The sequence below is a fragment of the Trachemys scripta genome, chromosome 2, assembly GCF_013100865.1.
Source record: "Trachemys scripta elegans isolate TJP31775 chromosome 2, CAS_Tse_1.0, whole genome shotgun sequence".
In the NCBI taxonomy this organism is placed as follows: domain Eukaryota; kingdom Metazoa; phylum Chordata; order Testudines; family Emydidae; genus Trachemys; species Trachemys scripta.
The window spans coordinates 274,320,111-274,335,584 of NC_048299.1; the positions used below are offsets into that span (position 1 = coordinate 274,320,111).

Sequence of the window (15,474 nt, forward strand, 5' to 3'; positions counted from 1 at the left end):
GAGATTTGGAGTCTATTCCCAGCTCTACCAGTGACTTGCTGCATGACCCCAGGCAAGTCACTTCACCTCTTTCCCCTCCAGCCCTTGTCTACTGAGCCTGAAAGCTCTTTGGGGAAGGGACTGTATCTTGCACAATGGGGCTTTGATGTCGGGTGGGACCTCTAGGTGCTAGTGTAATACAAATAGAATGTAATATAGTGACTTCTGGGGGAATGGGGCACTAAGGGCTGTAATGTACGAAGAGCAGAGTACAGAAACATCCCTCTGTGTGATGCAACATTGCAAATGCAAACGACATATGGTGCAGCGCAGAAAGAATGTACGTGGGCATTAACGCCTGGTGCTGAAGTCATCACTGGTATAAGATGATAAAAAACCCTTGAGGCTTTTTTGTTTGTTTGTTTAAATTAATGATGCAATTTCCACTGCCCACTGGGCATTGCTGGAGAATTGGTGCTCTGTGCATTAGGGAATCCTGCTGCCTGGGTCATCCCATCTTTTGTGGAGGGTTGCTGTGCACTTTGAAAGCACTTTGCCTCCTCACCAGGCCGAGGAAGCTGAAGTTCAGGGATGGATAGTTACCATGGTGCATAACTTATCAGGCTGTTAAGCCGAGAGTGAACTGGGGTTAGAACTAGTAAGTGTCAATCATACTCACTAGGCTTTAAAAAATTGGGAATAGTGGACTGAAAAGCACTTAGCTTCTTGCAGGAATTCTGTACATGTCCTCAATCCGTACAGCACATGGGAGCGTCCCACACCCCTGGGAATCACAGAATATCAGGGCTGGAAGGGACCTCAGGAGGTCATCTAGTCCCACCCCCTGCTCAAAGCAGGACCAATCCCCAACTCTGATTCTAAGATTATTATTAACCCAGTGATGTGATTAGAACGTTGTGTGCGGCGCTCACAGGGAGCCCAAAAAGGCCTGAGATGTACTGGCACCTTCTAGCTTGCTGGGGAAAGGTTCCCAACATTCCCTGCCACGTCTCTCCTCCAAAAGAGAATCAAAAGCAGCCTAAACTCCTCCTGCACGCATATCATGCAGACAGGGCCGGCTCTGGCTTTTTTGCTGCCCCAGGCAAAAAAGCCTCCGGCTGCCGTCCCCCCTCTCCCCCCCACCCCGCCCCAGCGCGGCAGGGGAGGGCGGCGAGCCCCGGCCGGGGCTCCGCTCTCCCCGGCAGCCAGGGGGAGGGCGCCGGGAGGGAGGGCGGCCGGAGCCCTTGGAGGAGGGCAGAGTGCCTGGCCGGGGCTCTGCTCTCCCTAGCGGCCGGGGGGAGGGCGGCCAGCGCCCTGGGAGGAGGGCGGAGTGCCCGGCCAGAGCGCCGGGGGGAGGGCGGCGAGCCTGCCGCGGCTCCGCTCTCCCCGGCGGCCGGAGCCCGAGCGCCGCACCACGCCACCCCCCCAAGCACAAGCTTGGTGGGCTGGTGCCTGGAGCCGGCCCTGCGTGCAGAGTGTCACATGCGGGCGAGCTAGCAGAACAAAGATTTCTGCTCTTTCAGAGAGAAACCCAGCAATCTCAACAGATGAAGAGGTTTGCATTGTGCAGCGCAGGGACTGGGTCTGACCAGCGCATTAGCCTCATTGCAGGGCCTAGTAATCACTGCATCTGAATCCTACCCAGAACCAAACCACACTGCAATTAAACCGCTACAGATCAAGCCCATTAGCACTTACTGCAGTCACATCGCTTTCATCAGTTTTCTGAGACCGCTAAGACCACGGGACGCCCTCAGGCTCTACAGATTCAAACACGGGGCAATTCCACCTCCGTTTGAATGGCCAGTACCAATGCAACTCTCAGCCGAGCCACAAATGGACACCCTTGTTCAGTGACGTTAACATTTGCCTATCGCGCCAAGCAGTGACTGCATATGGAGGTCTCAAAAGAGAAGAGGTTCACTTAACAGTGTGTGCGCACAAGGGCTGTGTGCATTGTGATATGTGCATGTACACTCAACAAGCCCTATCCTTTGAGCACCCTCACCCGCAGGCACTGGGAGAGCACTGCAGAAGCAGAATCCAGACAGCGGTGCCCATGGGTCATTATGTGCCTATAACTCAGAAGCATGCAGATTGTGCACCCTAAAATAAATATATATAGTTATTTAATATTCACTATTTAATAATACATTCAACACTGTCCTCTGCATTGTATAGGTCAGCTCTGCCTTCCACACGAGGATAGTGGAATCTCTCTGTGGTGCAGACCAGTAACAGACAAGCTATAGTGGAGCAGAAATGGACTGAGTTAGAACGTATACGGTGGGGAACAGGGACCGAACGCTGTACAACATCCTCACTTAACACTTTGGATGGGGGGAAAAGATCACCGCCAGTCCCAATGCAAGTGGGCGGCTGTCTCTTTCCCCAAGCCAGGCAGGCTGGGAGAGATGCCTGTGATAGCTGCTCAAGTGTTTAAAAGGGAAAGCTGCTGTGGGGACTGAAACCAAGAGGGTTTCATTGCCATTTAAAAGGATTCAATGCCCTTCCACTCACGCTCCCATGCTATTTATGCTGCCTTTCTATAGGCTGCTGCTGGTGGCGTCAGCTTCCCATCCTGACCAGCTGGTTCTGCTCCCAGCTCTGTTGTAGGAATGCTCCCCAGGCAGTGCACGGGAGCATTGCTGTGTTCAGCCAGCCTATTATACATAGGTTAATGTGTAAAACACACAACTAAAAAAGCTGCTGCTGTTGTGAACTTTGTCTGCTATACCAGCGGGACCCAAGGAAGCCCAGGGTACGGGATTTATGATTTGGGGAAACTATATATATATATATATAAATATACACATACACACACACCTCTACCCCGATATAACGCGACCCGATATAACACGAATTTGGATATAACGCGGTAAAGCAGAACTCCAGGGGGGCGGGGCTGCGCACTCCGGTGGATCAAGGCAAGGTATATAATATAATGTGGTTTCACCTATAACACAGTTTGATTTTTTGGCTCCCGAGGACAGCGTTATATCAGGGTAGAGGTATATTTAAAAAGTGATAAATGATACCCAAAGATACCCCTTTCTCAGTCTCCCCAGCTCCTCCTGGTTTTACTTCTAAATCCCTCTTTTCCCCTCATTGGCCAGCCCTCAATTCTGGTTTAGAGGCTGACTGAGTGGCTGCTTCCAAGCTCCGAGTAATACAGCTCACTGCTTATCGCCTCTGGACAACACACCGTACTCCTGAGATACACACTACCCCTGTCCTGGTCTCCACAGGCCAGCCAACGGGTCACCCACGGAGTTCTCAGGCAGCCGTGATCCCCTCAGATACGCAAGTGCAACCTGTGAGGATCAGGAGTCCTGGCATGAGACACTCCAGTCACCTTGGATGAAGATGGAGTAGGACACTCCAAGACCTGTCATCTCGCCAGTCACATCTGTGTGCTACCAATAATGGCTCCTTGCCATCTGCTTTGTTTTAAGTAAGCCAGGTGTGCAGCCTTCACGCTAGCCTCTAATATGGCTCTTGGATGTCAGTGTCACAGGTGGGGAACAACGTTCCCTCTCATTTTTTCCATTCACATGCGGAATGAATTTTGTTATGTGCACCATATCGAGGTAATGTGTGGGATGTGCGCCACCAGTAGAAACAAAAAATCTAGATAGCATATATATTTTTAAAAAGTTACCATAGGGATGATTACTTCAGCCAGGACAGGTTAGGCATTTTAGAACTCACTACTCCAAGAATTAAATTTAAGTGTAGGAGAGAAATAAAAATTATGAAAGAATAAAATTACAGAGAATAGATGTGCATTGTAAGAAGTACCAAGATGTATTAATATTGTTGTTGTTACAGGTATGTGTTGGGAGGTGAGTGTGAAAAACAGAGACAGTGAGAGTGAGTGAGTGAGTGTGTGTGTGTGTGTGTGAGTGTGTGTGAGAGAGAGAGAGAGACAGACACACACACACACACACGTGCTGCCCCTTTAGGCAGATCGGCCCTCACCAGTCTGAAGCCTGCTTGTTCAGACACAGCAGCCGGCGCCAGCAAGCTCCCTCTGTCCTGAGCCCTATCATGTCCCCTGCACCCTGCTCTGTGGAGATGGAGTACGGGGGCAGGGGGACACCCTGACATCAGCGCCACCTCTCCCCGCTCTGCACAGCAAGCAGGAGGTTACCGGGAGCAGCATGACAGTGGGGGGAGGGGCATCTGAAGCGCGCAGCACTTGATAGACTACTGGGCGGCCGTGTAGCTTAGGGGGGAACTTAGGTGAGGAACAGAACCCTTTGCATGTGCGCTCTCTCTCTTTTACACACACACACACACACACACACACACACACACACTCTCTCTCTCTCTCTCTCTCTCTTTCTGCACCCAATGTGCATACATAACTCAGTGAGAGCTACCATTTGTTTTGGAGAGAGTACATCCTATTGCTCTTATTGTTTCAAACACTCTACTGAGAAAGAGAATTTAATAGATGACCTGGCAAAGAGACCTGTAAGAACTCTGGCGCGTTACTCTCATGCCTGACCTCATCTTCAATTATTTATGATTAAAGACACAGCCCAGGCATTTAGAAGATCTATGGACGTTTTTTGCTGACTGACTGTCTTGAGTACTCTCTAGCCGCATCATGCAACTGCTGAGACAGCAAAAAAATAAAAGCACAATTTTCATACCCTCTGGATGAGATAATACTAGCGGGTAACATGAGCAGCTTAGCTTGTGTCACGCCCTGAGGAATGGAACCTTTGAAACCCTGGATGCTTTATGGCTCCCAGTGGGGGCCATATTAATACCATCCCCACTCAACTTGATTCTGCCTTCTTCCCTTTCCCAATTTTGAATATGGGGATCCCAGGCAGCAATCTGCAATCTGAATTGCGTTTATTTCAGTAGGACATTGGGCGTTCCCAATGGTGAGCTACAGTAGAGGCCAGATCTGCCAGGCATCTCATCAATTCACAGTACAGAGGTGAACATCCGCATTTTAAGAAGTGGGCTCTACAACTGGGTACTCAGTTTCTGAGTGCTCAACGTGAGACACCTGTGGCTTGGATTCTCAGAGTGGCTGTTGATTGCTAAGACCAAATGAAACCAATTGAAGTAGTGGGCGCTCAGCACCTTTAACCAAACCTACTTGCCAGTGTTCCCAGTCGGATTCCAAAACTGCCAGGACCGAGCATGGCCGACTCTCAATACCTTTGGGAATCCTCGCGCACTGTCTGTGGGCACTGGGCCTGCTGTGAAGGCCCCTGGATCTAAGCAGGTACCAAACTGGATAGCTTGAACCATAATGACCTCAACTAGAAAAATAGGCTTGTAATACGAACCACAGATGGGGTTGATCCAAGCTCCCACCACCCTGCATAACAAGGCTGTTTCCCAAAATCCCGGATCTGAACACCCACAACATTTGGGGACTAAAAAGGACATGCAAACTTTGCATCTCAAATCCATATCTGGAGGGAAAAATAAATAAATAAGCCACTATTTCATATGGCAGCCTTCAAATGCTGCATCCGAGACAAGCCCCAGAAAGTCAATAGGTCCCGCAGCCTCCCCTTTTACAGGGTTTTTCTTTTCCCTGTAATTAAGAGCAGTTAGATTTGCTTCCAAGAAAAATTCAAGGCTTTGTTTTTTCTGGAATTGTCCTCTTGTTAAAAACACCCCTTCTTCTCAGGCTGGTTTGGAAGCTTTAGTTACAACGCTCTCACTAAGGAGATGGAATTTTAGCTTTATTGGGTGAGAAAGGCTCAGCTGCCATTCCCACAGCTCAGACAGCGGCCAAAGCCGCACAACCGGGACATTACAGCGAAATTAAAAGCCGGGCTGGCTTTAAATGGCTCCACGATGCCCTAAAAAAAGAGCTAAATACACAAAGCCTAAATAAACTGTCCTCACTGTTACCTTGCTCACTTTGCTCATACAGCCTGCTCACATCCTCAAGGATGTCTTTTAAAGGGGGAGCTTGCCGATCCTTAAAGCTGTCTATGATCAGTGCCTGGCGAGGTCGCGATACAAAGCAGCCGTGCTCAGCTGCTCAAGAATCGCACCTCGCTTCCATGCAGCTGGAGACAGGGACATTTAAAGTCTCTCTCCACATTCTAGCACATTCACATTTACTCCTTCTAACAGGTTCCAGGAGAGAGGGAGTGAAGTGCCTGGCTTTAGAAAGACGCAACAGGCGTCAGGATCTCAAGGTGGTTCTTTGACACTGAAAGAGAGGAGCTGAGGTTGATGCGAAGCAAGTTAGAGCTCACAGGGAAATCCAGGCTGCCCGACATTAGCACGCGCCATCTGTGCAGCCTGTCTGCACAAGTCCCCCTCTCTGAGGGTTAAAGCCAGGGACGTTACAAATGGGTAAGTGCACAAACAGCCCCTGAAGGCTTCCAGAGCTTCAGTTTCCTTCTCTTTGCACCTAGCATTAGACAGCCGAGAGAAGAGGCCTGCACTAACGTCTCCCCCGTTACACAGATTTCAGAATGGGACTGCACAGCCCAAAGGAAACAGAGGACGCTGCCACAAGTTCTAGTTCTGATCGCTCCTGCTTTGGTTACTTCAATTAAACCTTTAGGGCTTGAAATCTCTCTAGAAATTGTACATTTCGTGGTCACAAGGAAAGTGGACTCTGGAGGTTCATAGCAGCATCTATACAGGGATTCAACTATTACAAAGGAACATACATTTACTGGCATGCCAAGTGTATAAAATCCTGGAACGGAGCACTGGTAAAGACTTGGGCAGTCTCCCTGTCAGGGCAGGATTGGTCCCTACTGCATCTCACGTACCTTTGGGCCAGTCTAGTTTTCAATGTGCATTCCAAAGAATACATGAGGTTAGAAATCTAACCAGAGCGCTATACTCACGCAGGCAGAGTTAAGCATTCAAGCAAGCTGGGGTCAGGCAATCTGAGCTCTCTTCCCCTCTCCAAGTACTGGCAGGAAGCTTTATTCCTCATTTCCCTCTGATGCATTGCGAGAGGATCACAGAGCCAGGTTCTACTGCATCAGTTTTGTGCAACTGATGAGAGGGAGCCTCAGGCAGAGATGAACTGTGGTCCCTCCTGTCTCGCTATGACTAAGGCCTGGTTGACACACAGAACTTGCACTGCTAAACAGGCACATCTTTGTGTTTAGACAAGCACTGAGCACGAAGAGGGAATTGTCTGAGTGGAGCCTGGCATAATTAGCACCGAATCCGATGTAGCACTTTTCAACTTCAAAAAGCATTAGGACCGCTTAACTAATTAATCCTTAGAACACCCATCCCTGGGAAGTAGATAAGTATCCCGTGTTACAGATGGGAACACACACACAGGGACAAAGTGTCTTGCCTGAAGCCATCGAAAGCATCAGGAGTCTGGGTTAGAACTCAGAGGACCAATTCTGCACAAACAAACCTGTGTGAAAGTGGACTAACAGCATCAGAGTCTAGAAGGTTACTCCATAAGAATGGCCATACTGGGTCCATCTAGCCCAGTATCCTGTCTTTTGACAGTGGCCAGTGCCAGATGCTTCAGAAGGAATGAAGAGAACAGGGCAATTTAACGAGTGATCCACCCCCCGTCGTCCAGTCCCAGCTTTTGACACTCAGAGGTTTAGGGACACCCAGAGCATAGGATTGCGTCCCTGACCATCTTGAGTAATAGTAATTGATGGATTCACGAATTTAACTAATTCTCTTTTGAACCTAGTTATACTTTTGGCCTGCAAAACATCCCCTGGCAATGAGTTCCACAGGTTAACTGTCCTTTGTGTGAAGAAGTACTTCCTTATGCTTGTTTTAAACCTCCTTCCCATTAATTTCATTAGTCTACCCCTGGTTCTTGTGTTATGTGAAAGGATAAATAACACTTTACCATTCATGATTTTATAGACCTCTATGACATGACCCCCTGATTAGTTGTCTCTTTTTTAAGCTGAACAGTGCCAGTCTTTTTTAATCTCTCATATGGAAGCTGTTCCGTACTCCTAATAATTTTTGTTCCCCTTCTCTGTAATATTTTCAATTCCAATTATAACTTTTTTGAGATGGGGCGACCAGAACTGCACACGGTATTCAAAGTGTGGGTTTACCATGGATTTAAATAGTGGCAGGATGAATTTTCTGTCTTTTATTATCTATCCCTTTCCTAATGGTTCCTAAAATTCTGTTAGCTTCTTTGACTGTTTGTTGTCCAGTCACCTAGTGTTGTGAGATCCCTTCGTAACTCTTCACTGTCTGCTTTGGACTTAACTATCTTGAGTAGTTTTGTATCGTCTGCAAACTTTGCCACTTCACTGGATTACCCCTTTTTCCAGATCATTTATGAATATGTTGAACACCACTGGGCCCAGTACAGATCCTTGGGGGACCCTGCTATTTATCACTATCCATTCTGAAAATGGACCATTTATTCCTACCCATTATTTCCTATCTTTTAATCCGTTACTGATCCACGAGAGGACCTTCTCTCTTATCCAATGAGTACCTACTTTGCTTACAAGATTTTGGTGAGGTGCTTTGTCAAAGGCTTTCTGAAGGTCCAAGTACACTATACCCACTGGACCACCTTGTCCACATATTTGCTGACCCCCTCCAAGAATTCTAATAGATTAGTTAGACGTGATTTCCCTTTACAAAAGCCATGTTGACTTTCCCCAACCTATCGTGTTCATCGATGTATGATAATTCTTTTCTTTAGTATAGTTTCAACCAACTTGCCTGGTAATGAAGTAAGGCTTCCCGGCCTGTAAGTGGAGCCTTTTTAAAAAATCTGCATGATATTTGCTATCCACTAATCATCTGGTACAGAGTCTGTTTTAAGCGATACGTCACGTACCATGAGTTTTTAGTTCTGCAATCTCATATCTGAGTTCCTTCAGAACTCTTGGGTAAATACCACCTGGTCCTGGTGACTTATTTATCAATTTGTTCCAAAACCTCCTCTATTGTCACCTCAATCTGGGACAGTTCCTCAGATTTGTCACCTAAAAAGAACGGCTCAGGTGTGAGAATCAACCTCACATCCTCTGCGACAAAGACAGCTGCAAAGAATTCATTTAGCTTCTCCGCAGTGGCCTTGTGTTCCTTGAGTGCTCCTTTAGCACCTCGATTGTCCAGTGGCCCCACTGATTGTTTGGCAGGCTTCTGCCTTCTGATGCACCTAAAAAAATTTGCTGTTAGTTTTTGTGTCTTTTGCTAGTTACTCTTTAAATTATTTTTTGGCCTGCCTAATTATACTTTCATTTGACTGGCCAGAGTCTATGCTCCTTTCTATTTTCCTCAGTAGGATATGGCTTCCAATTTTTAAAAGATGTCTTTTTGTCTCCAACTGCCTCTTTGCTATGTTAAAAACATAAGAACGGCCATACTGTGTCAGATCAAGGGTCCATCTAGCCCAGTATGCTGTCTTCCGACAGCGGCCAATGCCAGGTGCTTCAGAGGGAATGAACAGAACAGGGCAATCATCAAGTGATCCATCCCGTTGCCTATTCCGAGCTTCTGGCAATTTTAATTTTGGTTTAACCAGACTCTTCATTTTTGTGTGGTTCCCCTTTTTGAAGTTAAGAGCTATTGTGGTAGGTTTCTTTGCTATTTTCCCCCACATGAGGATGTTAAATTTAATCACATTATGGTCACTATTACCGAGCAGTTCAGCTATATTCACCTCCGGGCCAGGCTCCGTTAGCCACTTAGGACTAAATCAAGAATTGCCTCTCCACTTGTGGGTTTTAGGACTAGCAGCCTCAAGCAGCAGTCATTAATGGTGTCTCGAAATTTTCTCTGCATCCCGTCCTGAAGTGACATGTACCCAGTCAATATGGGATAGTGGAAATCACCCATTATTACCGAGTTTTCTGTTTTTGTAGCTCCTCTAATTTCCCTTCGTGTTTCACAATTACAGTCACCATCCTAGTGAAGTGGTCGTTAGTGTATTCCTACTGCTATACTCCTATTATTCAAGCGTGGAATTTCTATCCATAGAGAATCGATGGTACTGTTTGATTCATTTAAGACTTTTACTGTATTTGACTCTATGCTTTCTTTCACATATAGTGCTACTCCCCCTCCCTCCAGCACAACCTACCTTGTAATTTCTATGTATTTTGTACACTGGTATTACCGTGTACCATTGATTATCCTCATTCTACCAAGTTTCTGTGATGCCTATTATACCACTATCCTCATTTAATACCAGGCATTAATCAGTGCGAGGGGATATCATGACATCATCTGGAAGGAGGATCCCAACTCTGGGATCATTTCCTTCCGCTCCAGCTTCATGTGCCTCCTCGAGACTTCCATCCTCCTCAACAACACAGAGGCTGTGAGACTGAGGATAGGACCGCTCTACTATGTCTCCTCTATGTACCTCCCTGTCTCCCTTACTTCCTCCAGTTCAGCCACTTTGGTCTCAAGAGCCCGTACTCAGTCTCTGAGGGCCATGAGCTGCTTGCACTGAATGCACACATACGCCACCTGCGCACAAGGCAAGTAACCGTACATGCTGCATTAATGCAATCAATTGGATAGCCCCCACTCTGCTGCTGGACTTCTGCCTGCATTATTTTTACTCTTGCAGGGATGTGCGTGTGCGTGCATTTTGGATCTATACTATCATAACAGGGGAGAGATTTTGGCCCCAGAGTTCCTGGCTTCCAGTCCAGTGATCACTCCATCCATCTCTCAGAAGTGGTAACAACGTATCTATTACAGTGGTATGTTCTCCCGGAGACACATGCGCACATTAGGAGATACCAGGCAGCAGCTGATGATGAGACACTGGGTTTATTCCAGGAATAGTCAATAGGTGGACTGCGGGCCAAATCTGGACCGCCAGATGCTTTTGAACTGACCGTGATCTTTTTATTTACTTATCATCACTATTGTTGTTATTTTTGTATTATTTTCTCTGGAGTCTGGACCTTGACTATACCTTGACCAAGAAATTTGGACCTTGACAAAAAATAATTGGGTACCCCTGGTTTATTCCTTTCCCCTTTAAAGCGATCAGTATCTTTATAGCCTTTAGTCACAAAGCAACTGAACGCTCCTATCATTTTACCACTTCAAGGAAGCTATAATAGCCGTGAGCTCCAAAGGCAACTGCTGGTTGAGAAATTATTGGAAGGGTCTGTGATGGCAACAAAGCAAATATTTACAAAACAAACATATGGGAGAGACGGGGACCAACAGGTACTGCCTAAGCTTGGGCATCAATGCCTTGGGTAGAGAAAAGGCTCCCAGCGAGGGATCTGATCCAATCATTCCCATCACAGGGTACATACGTCAGCACTATTACTTCAGGCTGTGACTAGCCGTCTAGGCCCAATGCCTGGGTGTGGCCTGCTTCTTTCGGCCCCAAGTGGAAGCTGGGCTGCTCTGAACCCCAGCAGGGTTCGGCGTGGCCTTGGCTCTGCTGTGGTTTGTCATTGGAAAGGGAGGATGTGGGCACTGTCTGGTAAAGCGGAGGTGGCGCTCGAGGAGAGAGGGTGTACGGTTACTCCAGAGAAGTAAGGAGAACCGATCTAACCCATCTCCCCTGCACTGTAACAGGCTGGCTTCTGGAGGGCTGGCTGTGCCCAGATTCGAAAGCATCCCGCAGCAGCTGGTGCTCACCCCCGAACTCTGGGAGAGAGACCGAAAGGGGCTACTAGAAAGGGGACACTCTGGTCAGGATCAACAGCCCTGAAGAGGCTACGTACCATTACTGTGATGCCGTCCTTCTCCAGGGGAGTCTTGTCGTAGGTCACTTCGCAGACTCGCACTACCGTTGTCGCGCCGTACTTCTTCAGATCCTGGGAAGGGAAGGGGAGACCCTTTACTTACAGACACATCTTCTCTATAGCAATTCTACCAGAGGGCAGACAGGCACATGGCCTCTCTTCTCACCCGTGCTATTTGTGTGGCTGTCCTTCCAGATATAGACTCAGTCCGGCACCGAAACCTGTGCCAGCACAAATCACATGCTGAGCGAGCTGGGCACATGCTTCAGTGCCTTGCTGAGTCAGGACCAGGAGGTGCATGGTGGCATGCGCTGGGAGAGGCTCAGGGCTGCAAGAAGTTCTTTTACCCTCTCCTTTCTCCACATTTACATTCATGATCCCCTTAATCCTCCCACCAGCCTCTCCAACATAGCTTCCCCTGACCCCTTTCCAGTGTTAGCCCTGAAAACAAACACATACAATTGCACCCGTTACGGCATAGCTTATATGTGGTCAGAGCACAAGCCCATAAAGCAAAACGCCCCAGCAATTCATAGACTCATAGACTTTAAGGTCAGAAGGGACCATTATGATCATCTGGTCTGACCCCCTGCATGCTTTTCCCTTGACTCTGCTGTTGAAGTCCCCAAATCCTGTGGCTTAGTGACTTCAATTGGCAGAGAACCCTCCTGCTAGCGATCCCCGCCCCATGCTGTGGAGGAAGGCGAAAAACCTCCAGGGCCTCTGCCAATCTACCCTGGAGGAAAATTCCTTCCCGACCCCAAATATGGCGATCAGTAAAACCCCGAGCATGTAGGCAAGAGTCTCCAGCCTGACCCTTGTTAGCCATTATACTATTTACCTGCCATGGCTCGGTATTCCTTGGCTAAAATCATGTTTTTCCATTAAACCATTCCCTCCATAAACTTATCTAACTTAATCTTAAAACCAGACAGGTCCCTCGCCCCCACCGTTTCCCTCGGAAGGCTGCAGAAACCAACTCACTGGGACCTTGGGCAAGTTGGCACCTTTGTGATGCTTTGGGGGTGCACTCAGACCAGTAAGGGGGGGTCTGTTAACACCTGCCCGGTAACCTCAGGTGCCCATACGCTGTTACTGAGCCCTGACACCAGCATCTTGTCCACAGCATAAAGGTCTCCCCCTGCACTTTCATCACCCAGTTACTCCTCTGCACAGTGACCCCAAAAGCCCTTCCAGTTCTGAGTCTCCCCAAAACTGTCTCCCCTGCAGCATCCGGTCCCTCTTACTGAACAGTGTCAGAGGTAACATCAACTTCGATGTCTCCAAAGAGCCAGTCCATACAACAGCTTGACAGCTCAGCTGGGGTTAGACATGGCCCTTTAATACCCAGCACTGAGCTGGTCTGTGGTAAAACTTAAGTTTATTAACAAAGAACAGAGATCCAAGTGATTTCAAGCTAGCCTGAAAGAGATTCGAAAGGGCTACAAACAAAACAAAACCAGCACGCTTTCTAATGTCTACTCCTTAACTCTAGCCAGATATAGCTTCTTACTCACACCGAGTTGTTAGCATTCTCCAGCATGACTGGCTGTTCCAGCCAGGATCCACCCTCCCCTGCTATGAAATGGGGATCATGCCACATGTCTGGCAGAGGTGTCGAAGATTCATTCACATTTGTACAATGAGGTGGAAGAGCTACGGAAGGGCTGTGTACTGGGATGGCAAAGCCTCCTTTTCCCTACGCAGGACAATCTCTTTCTGAACATCGCTCCAGCAGGAACTTTGCAATGCACGACCTTCTCGCGACTTCACTAGACGCTACGTTTCTCCACATAAAGATGCGGGTCGGCAATTGAAATGTTTGTCAGCTCTGCCAAAAATTAGTCTAGCGTGGATTTGTCTCAGTTGATTAAGCTTTTTGTGGCAGGGCGGATTGTTCTGTTCTGTGTTTATACAGCACCGAGCAGAGTGGGGCTTTGGCATACTTGGGGTGACTGTAACGAGTGGCCGGGTAGTTCAGTGGTTAGAGCAGTGGACTGGGATTCAGGAAGCCTGGGTTCTATTTCCCACTCTGCTACTGACCTGTCCCATGACCCTGAGCAAGTTACTTCACTGCTCCGTGCTCATTTCAGCTCTTCTGGGCAGGGAGCATCCTTCGCTCTGCGTTTGTACAGCACCTAGCCCAATGGGGGCCTGATCTTACTGGGGATCTTTAGGCATTGCCGTAATAAAATTAATAATAGTTACTGGCATCTAACCCTGCTCAGAGCAAGGCTACATGACACTGTGGTCAAAGGGCCTGAGTCTCGCCTAAAGAGACTTGGACAAAAACCTTCATGTAAACAAGGTTTAAGAGGCAGACAAAATGTTAAATCACAGGGCGTGAAGACAGAAAATCCGGTTGTGGGCAAGTGTGGGATTTTTTCTTTAAGCTACAGCAAAAAAGGCTGGACACTTTCACTGCTCCTTCAAGTAGTAAACACAAGCAAGGACATTTATTTTGAATCCAAGGAGGTATCCAAAAGCCCATCTTGTTGCCCACGAAACCAATCAACATCCACGGACAACATAACCAATTCTAGGAAAATGAACGGCTCAAAACAGCACGTTGGCTATGGTCCCAAGTGCTCAACAGAGCAATACCAGAGAGAGAATTTTTAGCTCCATGCACAGATAAAGTGAGCGCTCTCTCATCTGTCCTCGGCTACAGTGTGTTTCCGTCTGGCTCTGCGTGACACATGGCTTTGCCCCAAGTGATTCCGGTATGACTGCGCATTGCAAACGCTTCACCAGTTTTCCCCAGGGAATGTTTGCAGCACACAGGAGACAACTGGTCCAATTAACAGGGCCCTGGATAGGAAGTCGGACCCGGAATCTATTCTTGGCTCTGCCACTGACCTGCTGAGTGACCTTGGGCAAGTCCCTGTTTCCTCTCGCACTCTGTCTTGTCTATTTCGATGACAAACTCTCTGAAGCAAGGAATGTCTCTTGCTCTAAGTTTGTACAGTGCTAGCAAAGTGGGGCCCTAATCTCAGGGTGGGGCACTAGGTGTATTACAGCAGCGTCTCGTTAACAATAATATAGTGACAAGTTTCAGAGTAACAGCCGTGTTAGTCTGTATCTGCAAAAAGAAGAACAGGAGTACTTGTGGCACCTTAGAGACTAACAAATTTATTAGAGCATAAGCTTTCGTGGACTACAGCCCACTTCTTCGGATGCTGTAGTCCACGAACATATAATGAGGAGATATATATACACACATACAGAGAGCATAAACAGGTGGGAGTTGTCTTACCAACTCTGAGAGGCCAATTAATTAAGAGAAAAAAAGCTTTTGAAGTNTGGTGCCCAGAACTGGACACAGCACTCCAGCTGAAGCCACACTAGAACCAAGTAGAGCGGGACAGTTAATCCCATGTCTGCACTCCAGTTAGTACTGTAGCTCTTCTCTTCCATCTATCCCCTCTACAGTGTGTCTGGATCCCTGCTCTTATGCACCACGAGCGTTTTATTGGGGAAGGAGGGAACTTGCAAGATTTTATACTTCACTATATTATTCAAAAAGAAGAACAGGAGTACTTGTGGCACCTTAGAGACTAACAAATTTATTAGAGCATAAGCTTTCGTGGACTACAGCATCCGAAGAAGTGGGCTGTAGTCCACGAAAGCTTATGCTCTAATAAATTTGTTAGTCTCTAAGGTGCCACAAGTACTCCTGTTCTTCTTTTTGAATAATATAGTGAAGTATAAAATCTTGCAAGTTCCCTCCTTCCCCAATAAAACGCTCGTGGTGCATAAGAGCAGGGATCCAGACACACTGTAGAGGGGATAGATGGAAGAG

General features: G+C 47.6%; 1 protein-coding gene across 8 annotated transcripts in view; it reads right to left on the reverse strand.

Moving 5' to 3' along the window:
- The window catches only part of PTP4A3 (protein tyrosine phosphatase 4A3), a 175,615-nt gene that overhangs the window by 19,405 nt on the left and 140,736 nt on the right, over positions 1-15,474 (reverse strand). For all 8 annotated transcript variants that reach the window (XM_034763693.1, XM_034763696.1, XM_034763697.1 and 5 more), the window contains one exon: positions 11,652-11,744. In XM_034763693.1, the coding sequence (XP_034619584.1) occupies positions 11,652-11,744 (93 nt within the window). The remainder of the gene's footprint in view (positions 1-11,651; positions 11,745-15,474) is intronic.